General features: G+C 45.3%; 1 protein-coding gene across 15 annotated transcripts in view; it reads left to right on the top strand.

Moving 5' to 3' along the window:
• The window catches only part of CELF4 (CUGBP Elav-like family member 4), an 806729-nt gene that overhangs the window by 503220 nt on the left and 290162 nt on the right, over window positions 1–13347 (top strand). For all 15 annotated transcript variants that reach the window (XR_008332805.1, XM_053408996.1, XM_053408988.1 and 12 more), the window contains exon 3: window positions 10–58. Coding sequence is in view for 14 of the 15 variants with exons in the window: in XM_053408996.1 (XP_053264971.1) it covers window positions 10–58 (49 nt within the window). In the remaining variant the exon portion in view is untranslated. The remainder of the gene's footprint in view (window positions 1–9; window positions 59–13347) is intronic.

Genomic DNA, 13347 nt, shown 5'->3' with positions numbered 1-13347 from the left:
TCCTCACAGATGAACAGACCGATCCAGGTGAAACCAGCGGACAGCGAGAGCCGAGGAGGTAGTTGAGTTTTGTTTTGTTTTTTTCTTAGCCCCCAGCTCTGCACGTAATTGTTGTCTCTGGCTGTTCTCGGGCAACGCGCGGATCAATTAGTAACACAATCACTGCCAAAGCAAAATTCCCTCTGTAGCAAAGTTGCTCTTTATTAAATCTCCTTCACTTCGCCTTCCTTTTGCTCATATTCAATTATTATTTGATTTTAAAAGGCAGGTAGGTGCCAACGATTGCTCGGGAAACAAATAACGGTCTTGTTAAGAAGTGAGCCCCTGGATGCTGACTTAACAAAGTTTAGCAGTCTTGACTGTAGCAATGATTGTCCGCAGGCAGCCCAACTCTCTAAGTCTGAGCTGCTATCTTGGTTGGTTAGGGCAGAAAGTTTTATTCTTCTTCTGCCTCTCTGGCCTCCTTTCCATTTGCTAAAGGGAGCCTCTCCACTTTGGAAGGAAGTGAAATCAGATATTGCCAAATGATGGTCAACTGCCTGGCACCATTTAATCTTGTCCCTGTTGGTCCAGCCAAATGTTAATCAAGGTGTGATAAAATAATAGCCTACAGTCTCACTTGTAAGGAAGAGAACAGCTTTGTCAGAAGCAAAGGTGCATTGCACACTTTAATGTTTCATCAATCTAGGTGTCGTTAAAATCTTGGCTGCTACAAAATCCAGCTACATCGTAACCATGTTGTTGCAAGATGGCACCAGTTTTATTAGTGAGCATAATTGCTTACGAGGGGGGTCAGTTGATGTGGCAAAATGTATTTTTGGACTCTGGAGAGAAGAGAAGTTTGACATGTCTGATCTGGTGGATTTGCTAGTTCCAAAGAGCAGTTGCAACCTAGCAGATATGTCTTGTGATCCCATCCAGTTGGCAATCGGGACGTGTGAAATGCATTCACTTTTGTAGTTGTGATCTGGAGTTGTGTTGCATGTGTATCCAAACGGAGCTTCAACAAAATGTCAGCTACGTGTCGTCAGGGGACTATGTGTGACAACCTGTGATACTCAGCATTTCTCCAGGCTTGTTAATTGGTGCAAACTTATTTGCAATGTTGATTAAATCCTGGTAGGTGCCTTTGCCTCTGGAAGAGCTGGGCAGATCTTGCTCCTCTGGCCCCCAACTGCACTGGCCCCCAACCCACTTAGTGGCCCCCAAACTCCTTTATTAACATTGCAAGTGCTGTCTCCTGCTCAGCACCAGAAACCTTGCAAAAGTAGGTTGATCTAACCTCATGATGAAGGGGAAGAGGAAATATGTGATGGGGTGTGTATGAGAAAAAGGATTTCTAGCCCCTGAACTTGAACTGTGCAAGCCTTTTGCAATATATATATATAGAGAGAGAGACAGTGAGAGAGAAGGCTGAGGGGTGTGTGTGAGGAGACAGCCTGCTGTCTGTCAAATGGGATGCACCCAAAATAATAATCAGACCAGCCAATTTGCTGAGTGCTCCTTGAGGGTGTGTTGCCTACGAACCGGCCAGCTTTACTGAGATTGCTAATAAGCACACAGGTCGTGCACAGTGTTCCAGAGAGAAACCCCCCACAATTTGCAAAAAAACTCTCTTGGCATTGCAACCGCCTCAGCTTTCGGGAAGGTGCTTTGGAAGGGTGCGAGCGCGTGAATCATTTATACCTGCCACACAACTCCCTGGTAGCCGCCCTCTTAGTATTTTAGCTAATTACCTCCCCCTCGTTCACCCCGCCGCTGCCTTGTTTACTTGCTCATCCCGGCTTTTATTATAATACGAGGCGCGAGTGTCAGGATTGGAATGGGAGCCACGTCGTGCCGATTCCCAAAAGAGGAGCTGCTTCCAGGCTGGCAGAGCTGCTTGGAGGACACCCGGACTCAAGGGCAATGATGGGGAGCTGAACAGTTTGGACCAAAGGGAAGGGTTGGGTCTGAGAGGGGGCGGACAATAAAGCTTGGCTGGGTGCAAGCAAGACCATTAAAATGCCAGCAAGGCATGCTGAATGCTAAAGAAGAGGGTGAACATTATGAGTCCAGAGCGTGTGGTCAGATGCATCAACAGGCAGCCCAAGACTAGATTGTCCTGTCCACACCATGGTTCCTGAGAGTGAGGCAGGGAGCTTATGTTTCTGCCAAGCCAAGCAAGGAGGGTGGGGAGCTGTCCAGGAGGTCAGCGACTGTGGTGTTCAGGATAGCAGGGGAGCTGTCCAGCAAATAGAGCTGAGCAGGGCAAGGTGTTGTGTCAGCAGATGACAGAGGAAGTTCATAGGTGGCCCTGCTGCTTGCAGCTCAAAGTGGCTTGCAACCCAAAGCAGTTTGGCTGGTGCTGTGGGTCTGCACTGCTAGCTTCCAAAGAGCATCATCCTTGGTGTTTACCTGGCAGGGAAGGGGCACTGTGGCAGTGAATTGGAGGCAGTGTTGGGTGCATCCCTACCTCCTTGTCATCTTGCTAGGCTAGAATTTGGGCTCTGCCCCAACACGTAAGCCACTTCTGGACCCAACCCTCCCTGGACCATCAAAGGGGTCCTCATGTTCTTCCTCATGAGTACGACTCTGGGACCAGAGTCCTTGTGGTTCCAGCACTCTGACTTTTGTTCTGTGTTGCGGACCGCCCCGAGTTCTACGGATGAAGGGCGGCATACAAATATACATACAAAAAATGCAATAATTCAACAGGGCTTTGTTGGTTTGTTTTGTTGCTATTTTGTTAAAGTTGTTAATATTGTTTAACGCTGTTGTGCTTTGTGAATCCTATAACATGATTTTTGATGTTACTGTGATATTTGGCTTTTTTAGTTTTTTTGTTAATAGTGTTACATAGATGGTAATTGTTTTATTTAGGATCTGGGATTGTTTTACTGATGATTTCTTAAGTATTCTAGACGATTTATGCTGTATTCGTGATGTTCCATTATGCCATTTTTATCTTGTGTTTGTAAGCCACTTTGGGATTTATTTGAATAAAAAGCAGCATAGCAATAGAATCAAAATAACAACAACAGCAAATTTCCTTTTTATGTTCTTTATTAGCTTATTATTACAACACAACCACACACAGACATTTTTTTTAAAAAAAAATAAATACAGATACAAAACAAATAATAAACGTATATCCATATTTCAATTCTTACTCTTTTCTAATTGACTTCCTTCGTCCTCTACACAGGTTTACTTTCAAATTTGGTAAACTGTTTCTTTCTCATTTCCTTTTTCCTTCTTTTTCCTATATTTTATACTTTTACACCATATTTTGTTTTGCAAAAATTACTCAAAGCAAGTCCAGGTATTGATTTTAGGACACTGCTTTTTTTTTAGATAATCTCTATATTGTCCCCATTCTTTTTGGAATTTTTGTTTAGATCAAGGGTAGTCAACCTTTTCATACCTACTGCCCACTAATGCATCTTTCTTGATGGTAAAATTTTCTTACCGCCCACCAGTGCTGCAGTAACATGTGCTGTAGAACCCCCTACTGCCCACCTAAAACACCCACTAGTGGGCAGTAGGGACCAGGTTGACTACACCTGGTTTAGATTGTCCCCTAACTGTAGCTGCCATTTTGGCCAATTCAAGGTAATCAGATAATTTATCTTTCCACCCTTTTTTTGTTGGTACTATCTCATTTTTCAAATTTTTTGCAATTAAGATTCTTGCTGCCGATGTTGCATACAGGAATAGTCTCTGATTTTCACTTGCAATGTTGGAGTCTAATATGCCCAGCAGAAAAGCTTCTGTTTTTGTTTTGTTTTTTAATAAAGGTTTGTTAAAATATTTTCTTCATAAATAAAAAAATAATTTCCAATGTGCTGGGGAAGGTCTTCCCAGAAGGTGATATTCAGTGCTAGTCCCTGAAACCCCAAAGAGTCTCTGCCAGTCAATGGAGACAGTACTGTGGTAGATGGACCAATGGCCGGATTCGGTATAAGGCATCTTCTGGTGCTCCTCTGCTTAATACCCATCTGTGTGGCCAAAAGTCCCCAGTCCACACTTTTCATGCAATGAAATGTGTGGCCAAAAGTCCCCAGCTTGAAGTCCACACTTTTCATGCAATACCAGCTCCAGGGAACAGCGTAGGGTTTCGTGCCAGGTCATAGCATCCTGGAGAGAACAAGTTGCTGATTTTACAGCTAGGTCACTGGGAAACCTTCCTAGACTACAGCTTAGAGTCTACCTAATGAAAGAGCATCTTGTTCTGTTGTCTGTAACTAATGGGCAACTGAACCACGAAATCCCTTCTGCTTACAAGTCTCCCTAGGGCAACCCATATTTTTTTAAAAAGAAAGGGAATTTTGTTCTTGTTTTTTGTTTTTGTTTTTCCCCCAAACACTTTCTTATTGTGTCAATTCTTTCGGCTTTGATTATAATTTAGGAAGGCATCATGTTAGAATTGTTGTAGCATGCACATTCCACATGTACACCATCAGGGTCCCTGATAGTACCTTGTAGAGCAGCATAAGCTAAAATGTGGGTCTCTGCCCTAAGGAAATTACCATCTCAGATTTGATGAAGAGAGGCCACATTCATGCCATACATTTAAAGCAGTGCAATGCTGGCCCATGGCTTCCCCCCAAAGAATTCTGGGAGCTGTAGTTCTTTAATGGCACTGAGAGTTCTTAGGCAGCCCCTGTACCCCTCCCAGAACTACAATTCCCAGAGTTCCCTGTGAAGAGGGATTGATAAACCGCACCGAGAATTTGAACTCTTGTGAAGGGAATTTCATGGCAAGATAGTATATTTTGAGAGAGCCAATGTGACGTAGTGGTTAGCGCATTGGACTAGGACTTGGGGGACAAGGGTTCAAATCCCCTCATGGCAATGAAGCTCCTTGGGCGAGACCTTCGAAACCAGTCACCCACCCTCAGCCCAACCTACATCACATGGTTGTTGTGGTGGGTATAAAATAAGGAGAGGTGTGTTTATGTATACCACCTTGAGCTCTATGAAGAAAAGGTGGGATAAAAATGCAATAAATAAATAAATAGGCATGTAAATTAGCTGTGGTTCCTGTACCACACGGGGTTGGACTGGATGACCCTTGTGTACCTTGACTCTACCATTCTATGATTTTATGACATTAATTATGTAAATTAATACCGCAATACCTCAAGGACCTCCTCTTTCCATACGAACCTACCCGGACCCTGAGGTCATCTTCTGAGGCCCTCCTTCATGTGCCTCCTCCTCAAGAGGTCCGGAGGGTGGCAACACGAGAACGGTGCCTTCTCTGCAGTGGCACCCTGTCTGTCGAATGCTCTCCTCAGGGAAGTTTTCCTGGTGCCTTTATCACACACCTTTAGGCACTAGGCAAAAAACATTCCTTTTTAACCTTGGTGATCTGATTTACATCCTATGCCCTTTCAAAAAAAAATTTGGGGTGGCTATTGGGTTGTTGTTTTTATTTTTATTATGTATTTTGTGGTTTTATATCCTGATTTTATTCTGTAAACTGCCCTGAGACCTCCAGGTATAGTGCAGTATATAAATTCTAATAATAATAATAATAATAATAATAATAATAATAATAATAATAATAATGCACACATAATAGTAAGCATTGTTTTTGGTGCAGTGGAAAGAAAACACAGGATCTCTGAAGAGAAAGGGAGTGCCACTGTTCCCATTGTTTCTTTCCATTTCTCCGCTTTCCTCCTTCCTTCCTTCCTGACTCGCCCTTCAAAAAGACTAACCTGCATTCCTTGATGTGAATGAACAGGGAAGTGTGTGAGAGAAAGTCCAAAGGTTATTTGGAGTTCATCTGTTGCCTATGCTCTGTGCTGAGGGATCGGGGAGGGGGGGAGAGGCAACTCCCGGGGAGTTCGTGTTGCATTGTGTTGCGTTCCAGCTTCTTCGGCACGCAAGTCTTCCCAAAACAAGCCATTCCTCTCCGGCGGTGTGGAAATGCTGATAGGATTCACTGCCGAGGGTTGATTGCAGTGCTTGTCAGATTACACGCATGAGGCTGCTTAGCTTGGGACCTTTGGTGGGGAGGGGAGGGGGGGACAGGGAGAAGATGCGTCGCTGTGACTGTCTCTAATGGATTTCGTAAATGTGATTTTTCCCCCCTGCAATGGTTGTTTTAGGGGGTCAAACGGCAGAAGTTGCAGAGGCTGTTGCATTGGCTCAGCTGCATCACATCTGCCTTACATGCTGAAGGCCCCTGGTTCAGTCCGTGTTGTCACCATGTGGGGCTGAAGCAAACTCTTTCCTGAAACCCTGGAGAGCCTATGGTCCTTGGGCAAATGGAAGAAGAGCCTTCTGGATCAGGCCAATTGTAGTATCTAGTCCAGCTTCCTGTTCTCGCAGTGGCCAACCAGATTTCTGTGAGAAACCCACAAGGGCTAATCTGTGGGTTCCTGTGGGTTCCAGCAACTGTATTCAAAAGCATTGCTGCATCCAGTTGTGGAGACAAAGTTTCTTCTCCATCTCCTTCTCCTCCTCCTCCTTCTCCTCCTCCTCCTCCTCCTCCTCCTCCTCCTCCTCCTCCTCCTCCTCCTTCTTCTTCTTCTTCTTCTTCTTCTTCTTCTTCTTCTTCTTCTTCTTCTTCTTCTTCTTCGTTCCCTTGTAGACAAGTAAGATTGTCTTCCATAAACATGGTTTTAACAATGAGTCCGTAAGTGATTGTGGAGGCCCATTCTGGACCCACACATCCTGCCACAGTGGGGACATAGGTTTCCGGGCAGGAGTTGATCATGGTGTGGATTTGCCAAGCGTGCCTTCCTCTTAGCATGTTTCTCCCTTGCGTCCTGAGTTTGAGCGTCTTCAAAGTCCATGACACCTTTGGTAAAGGCTGTTCTCCAACTGGAGCACTCGCAGGCCAGTGTTTCCAGTTGTCAGTGTTTATACTACATTTCTTCAGATTTGCCTTGAGAGAGTCTTTGAACCTCTTTTGTTGATCATCAGCATTACGCTTTCCATTTTTAAGTTTGGAGTAGAGTAGTTGCTTTGGAAGACGATCATCAGGCATCCAGACAACATGACCTGTCCAACGAAGTTGATGTTGAAGAATCATTGCTTCGACACTGGTGATCCCGTTCATATCCAGAGGTACCACTGTAATATGAAATTTTAATTTAGAAAAGAAAAGAAAAAAGAGGTAGTCCTTTTCCATGCAGCAGATAGTTGAACTATGGGACTCCCTCTCACAGAAGGCAGTGATGCTCACCAACCTGGATGGCTGCAGAAGAGGACTGGACAAATCCATGGAGGAGGAGATTTTTGATGGCTATGCAGTGCCTATAGAGTTGGAGGCAGAAATGCTTCTATATGAAAGCACAGGAGGAAAGACCTTCTGCTCAGATCCTGCTTGCATGTTTCCCACAAACATCTGGCCGCTGTGAAAAGTGGATGCTGGACTAGATAGGCCTGATCCAGCATCCTCTTCTTATGTCCTGAGCTCCCCGCTCCCTATTTCTTTAATTACAGCTCAGCCAAATGCCCTTTCTGAACTTGGGGGCACATGAACAGCTCTGCGATCTCCTCTTCTCGATATACAGGTTGCTTGTCAATGAATTATTATGTGCATTAATAATATATTTATAGACATGCTACACAATTAATTTGCGAAAGCATTAACTGAACTCTGTCATTCGAGTGCCTTGGAATAATGGCTCGGAGCGCGGCTCCTTTATGGCTCAGAGTGCAGGTCCTTTATGGCGAGTCTGCGGCGTCTCCTTCTAACAGGCTTGTTATTACCCAAGGCTGCCATAACCCCCTCCTCGCATTGTGGTTTATAGCACATCAATAGCAAATGTGTTCCCTTTATTGGAAGTGATGTGCATTTTACTATAATATAGCGGAATTTGTGCAATCTATATGGATGCGTTAAGCATCCAATGAATTGGCTTGCCGAACAGTCACAATCTCAAATGCTTTATTGAATTTTTTCCCCTCCTTCATCTGGAGGTAGGAATACAGCTGAAGTTGCCGCAAATTTCCTGCTAAAATAGGTGGGTGGCGAAGACTTTTCAAAGATGCAGTATTTCACCACAATAGAGTAGAGGGGAAATCTCTGATAGCCCATGACATCAAACTGGGTGGGATAGCTTATATTTCAGAAGGCGGATCCAATATGATCTTGACGGGATGGAGAAGAAGGCCAAAACCAGCATTAGGAACTTTGGCAGTAGTAACAACAACAACAACAATTTATTTCTACCCTGCCCATCTGGCTGGGGTTCCCTAGCCACTCTGGGCAGCTTTCAACAGAACATTAAAAACAGAATAAAACTTCAAACATTAAGAACTTTCCTAAACAGCACTGCCTTCAGATGTCTTCTAAAAGTCAGATAGTTGTTTATTTCCTTGACATCTGATGGGAGGGCGTTCCACAGGGCAGGTGCCACTACCAAGAAGGCCCTCTGCCTGGTTCCCTGTAGCTTCGCTTCCTGCAGTGAGGGAACCACCAGATGCTTTTGAATTATGGTGCTGGAGGAGACTCTTGAGTGTCCCATGGATTGCAAGAAGATCCAACCTATCCATTCTTAAGGAAATCAGCCCTGAGTGCTCACTGGAAGGACAGATCCTGAAGCTGAGGCTCCAATACTTTGGCCACCTCATGAGAAGAGAAGACTTCCTGTAAAAGACCCTGATGTTGGGAAAGATTGAGGGCACAAGAAGAAGGGGACGACAGAGGACGAGATGGTTGGACAGTGTTCTCAAAGCTACTAGCATGAGTTTGACCAAACTGCGGGAGGCAGTGGAAGACAGGAGTGCCTGGCTTGCTCTGGTCCATGGGGTCACGAAGAGTCGGACACGACTAAACGACTAAACGACTAAACAACAATAACAACCATACCCTCCAACATTTCTCTGGTGAAAATAGAGACGTCCTAAGGAAAAGCGGGACAAGCTTTATTCAGAGTAGACCTACTGGGCTGAACTCACCTAACAAGTCCCATATGTGGAAGCCTTACACAGATCCAGAATGCCGTTGTTAGCTAACATTCCATGGGTTTCGTCACTGTATTGACAGAAATGCCTGAGACATTTTGCAGCAGGAGCGCGCACACAAAAAGATAGTATTAGAACGTCAAACGGGTGTTAGTCCTAATCCTGACCTCCACATGTTGGCCTGTGTAATGGGAATCTGTCATAGCCATCCTGTCAGTTAGACTATCTCTTAAATGCAGCTGGAGAACTAAGCGGTAAAGCAGGCACAACTGTCTGGTCACAAAGGGATCAACATCAGCTCAGCCCAACTCAAATCCTGGGAACAAACACCAGGTTGGAGATATTTAAAGCTCCTTTCAAGCCTCTGACTTTCTATTTTCTCTGCCTCTCTGTACACAAAGCTGCTTCTCCTTTCCTAAAGCCCCCAAATGCCAGCCATTCACAAAAAAGGGTAAATAACCATTCCACAGTAACACTGTCTCTACCTTTGGAGGCAATCATGAAGCTACAGAATTATCCTTAGGAAAGCAAAGGTTTGCTCCTGAAAATACAAATTCCCTTCCCTTAGAAAAGGTGTTGCTATCACTGCAGCAGTAGATGTGTCACCACGGAACAATAACATCCTGGCTCCCTGCTGGGGATGGGGCAGAAATTCATGTGGTTCACATTTTAATCAAACCAATACACCAAGTGAAGTGCAGCCATCTGTCTAAGTGCGGGTTCCTCTGGATTTAGTGATGAATTTCCCCAACCAAAAATAGGTATAGCTAACAAATGGACCTTGGTGCATTGGTTGCAATGGGTCTACTCTGAGTACGACTTAATAGCCACCCAATGAGTGCCGTTTGATCCATGAATTCCAAGTAAAGGGAAATGTGTGGACTCCTTGAAGAAAGTTTGTTCAACTTCTCTAAAGAAGGACAGGGAGGTTTCTTGCAGATTTATCTCAAGGAAGAACCTCCAAATTTCCCCCAGTTGTCCATTGACATGAATATAGGAAAGTAGGAAGTTGTCTTATACCCTTTCAGAGCATCTGTTTATCCATCTCAGTGCTGCCTACACTGAGGGTGCATTCAGACATGGAAAATTTTGCATTAGTTTTCCTGACTATAATGCTAGAACTTCCGTCCTGTTTTAGAATGTTCCTTTCACACTGTACTGCCTGTTGTGTTATGGAGCTGTGACTTTTTGAACTATATACCAGCATGTCATGCTAGATTTCATTCACACCAGTGAGCATGGTGTGACACGACTACAAATGTCACTGGGCAACCTCACTACTCCCCACCCCCCCTTCTGCACATGTGTGTCAGTTCCCCCATGATTCATCCATAAAACCATCAGGAAAGGGCTGTATGTCAATATACCACCATCAATTTTCTCCTGTGGTTTTCTGGTGTCAGGGGAATGCAAGCAGGTTTTTTTCTTTTCTTCTGGAAGCAAATAACATGGAAATGATCGCCAAACATGCACCATATCCCATTATTTTTCCAGAAGTGGCCTTTATGTCACGTGAAAGCTCAAATATAATGCAGAAATTAGCAGTTAAGGCAGTTCTTAAGATATTGCAGTCCTGAGCCACATAAAGCTTTGTAGATCAAAACCAGCACTTTGAATTGGACCCAGAAGCTAATTGGCAGCCAGTGCAGTCGGGCCAGGATTGGTGTAACCATCTTGCCTTGGTAAGCAGCTTGGCCGCCCAATTCTGCACCAGCTGAAGTTTCTGAACCGTCTTCAGGGGCAGTCCATGTATAACCTGTTGCAGTAATCTAACCCATGGGTTACAAGAGCATGGACAGAAGTTAAGCTGTCCCTGCCCAGACTGGGGCACATCTGGGCCACCAGCCCAAGCTGATGGAAGGTGCTCCGTGCCACCAAGACCACCTGAGTCTCAAGCGACCGCAAAGGATCCAGTACAACCCCCAAGCTGCGTACCAGCTCCTTCAGAGGGAGTGTAACCCCATCAAGAGCAGGCAACCTCCCATCCATCAGTGGGAACCACCCACTACCAGTGCAGTAGTCCTATCTGGATGGAGATTCTGTTGTTGGCTCTCATCCAGATCATTACCAAGGCAAGACACTGGTCCAGCACTTCCACTGCCACGCCTGCAGATGCAAAGCAAAAGCAGAACTGTATGTCATCAGCAGATTAAAGGGAAAGGGAAAGGATCCCTGACAGTTAAGTCAAGTCACGGCGCTCTTCTCGATTTACTGGCCGAGGGAGCTGGCGTTTGTCTGCAGACAGCTTCTGGGTCTTGTGGCCAGCATGACTAAGCTGCTTCTGGCAAACCAGAACAGCGCACGGAAATGCCATTTACCTTCCTGCTGGAGAGCTACCTATTTATCTACTTGCACTAAGATGCTTTTGAACTGCTAGGTTGGCAGGAGCAGGGACTTGCTTCACAGGCAGGAGACCTGAGGAAGGTCATTCAGTCTGTTTCAAATTAAAAGTGGCTGCAGGCATTTCATCTTGTGATCCCAGATGCCACTGGAGCCTCTTGGGAGAACCTGGAACAACGGAGGGCTTGGTTGCTTTGTTTGTCAAAGACAACTGGGCAGGTTTGTGGAGGAGGGGGCTATCAAGGGCTCCTGGCCTTCTGAACCCCAGTTGCTGGAAAGCCCAGGAGGGGAGAGTGCAACTCTTGTGCTTGGGCCTAGCTTGCTCATTCCCATAATAGGCACCTGGTTGGCCACTGTGAGACCAGGATGCTGGACTAGGTGGGCCCTTGGTCGGATCCAGCAGATGCTCTTCTCAGGTGCTTATGGCAGGGAGAGACCCTGGGCTTCAGAGACCCAAGTCTTGTCTTTTCTGGCTGCAGTCACTCCGTCAGCCTCAGTTCCCCAGTCACGGGGATTCGAACCGCTGACCTTCTGATCCGCAAGCCCTAGGCTTTGTGGTTTAGACCACAGTTCCACCTGCGTCCTGATTGCTGATAACCAAATCCAGAATACATTGACTTTCTGTAACCCAAGATCCTGGGAGTCACTTGCTGCCCCTGGGTAAGAGGTGGGCACTGAACAGGGGTGGGCACATCCGACACTTTCGGTTCCCCTGTGTTTCTTCTTTTTGCATTCCCTTCCCGGAGTGTGCAGCTAAGAATGTGAGAATGGTGCTGAAGCCTTTTCCTCTCTCCTCCTTCGCCCGGCTGCTAAATCCCAGAGCATTAAGCCTAGCATAACAGTGTGTGTAGGCAGTGCAGGCTGCATGGGGTTTAATATACTGCAGGCGGCCAACGGGTGATACTCCCTGTCAGAGCTCTTTGATGTAGAGCTGATATACCTTGGCTACAAACCTCAGGGAATCAATGGAATTGGGGGGGGGGCTATTCTTTCAAGGACAGCAACGAGTGACAACCGTCGCCCGCCTACCAATTGGCACCCGAGCTCCTTCTGCCAGTATTTCAGAGAGTGGCTACTTGAAAGCAAGGTCATGCGAGCGTTATTGCTTTTCATGAATATCAGAAAATGCATCTCTCCCACTCCCTTTCTTTCTTTTGATCACATTTTTCTTTTCTCTCTTTAAAAAAAAGAGAGAGGGGGGCAGAGAGAGAGAAAGATGTACGATTGCTGTTTGGAATTTCAATACCGCCGTTCCTGAATGCACGTTAGTTTTATTCCTCTCTTCAAAGAAAACCTTGATAGCCTTAATACATGAATAGATATTTATATACACATAGGTAGTAGCTGCCATTCATAAAACACCTGGCAGAGGGGTTTTTTAAAGGCATTCCACACACACCCAAAAAAGAGGAATACAGCTCCTTCACTTCTGCTTTGTCTCCTAAGGTTGGTCAATTTCTTGCAGAGCAGGACAACCCATCCTTGAACCCTTGGAGTGGCTAAGATTAGGGTCCTGTGCTTTCCACTGACATTGGAGGAATATGGGGAGATGGACTCTTCTCAATTTAAAATGGGCAAAAGGAAGACCACCCCTGTAATCAGGCAGATACTGCTGCCTTGAACCTGGACCACCTCGTGAGACATCAGGCTGGAATCCAAACTAGCCTGGGAATTCTCCCATAGGAAGAGCCTTCTGGATCAGGCCAATGGGATCCTGTTCTCACAGTGGCCAACCAGATGCCTGTGGGAAACCAGAAAGCAGGATTTGAGCACAGAAGAACTCTCTCTTCCTGCAGTTTCCAGCAGTTGGTATTCAGAAGCATTGTTGTCTTCTTCCTAGGGCTGGATTAAGACCTTTAGAGGCCCTAAGCATATTTTGGTGGCCCCCTATATATAATTCAAAATATAAACAATAATAAACTGCGAAATAAAATTTTATTTTTTGAAATGAAAAATAATGTTTGTTTTTGCACACTTCCGCTTTATTTATATGTGATCAATTTCCTCCTAAGTTGCAAAATCTTTGATCAGGATCCTCAAAACTAATCTTAAGTGATGCGTCTGTTTCTATACTTTGTAGAGATAAGGAATCCAGCT

Source organism: Podarcis raffonei, chromosome 11 (genome assembly GCF_027172205.1).
Source record: "Podarcis raffonei isolate rPodRaf1 chromosome 11, rPodRaf1.pri, whole genome shotgun sequence".
NCBI lineage: Eukaryota > Metazoa > Chordata > Lepidosauria > Squamata > Lacertidae > Podarcis > Podarcis raffonei.
This window is presented reverse-complemented; position numbering and strand designations above follow the sequence as displayed.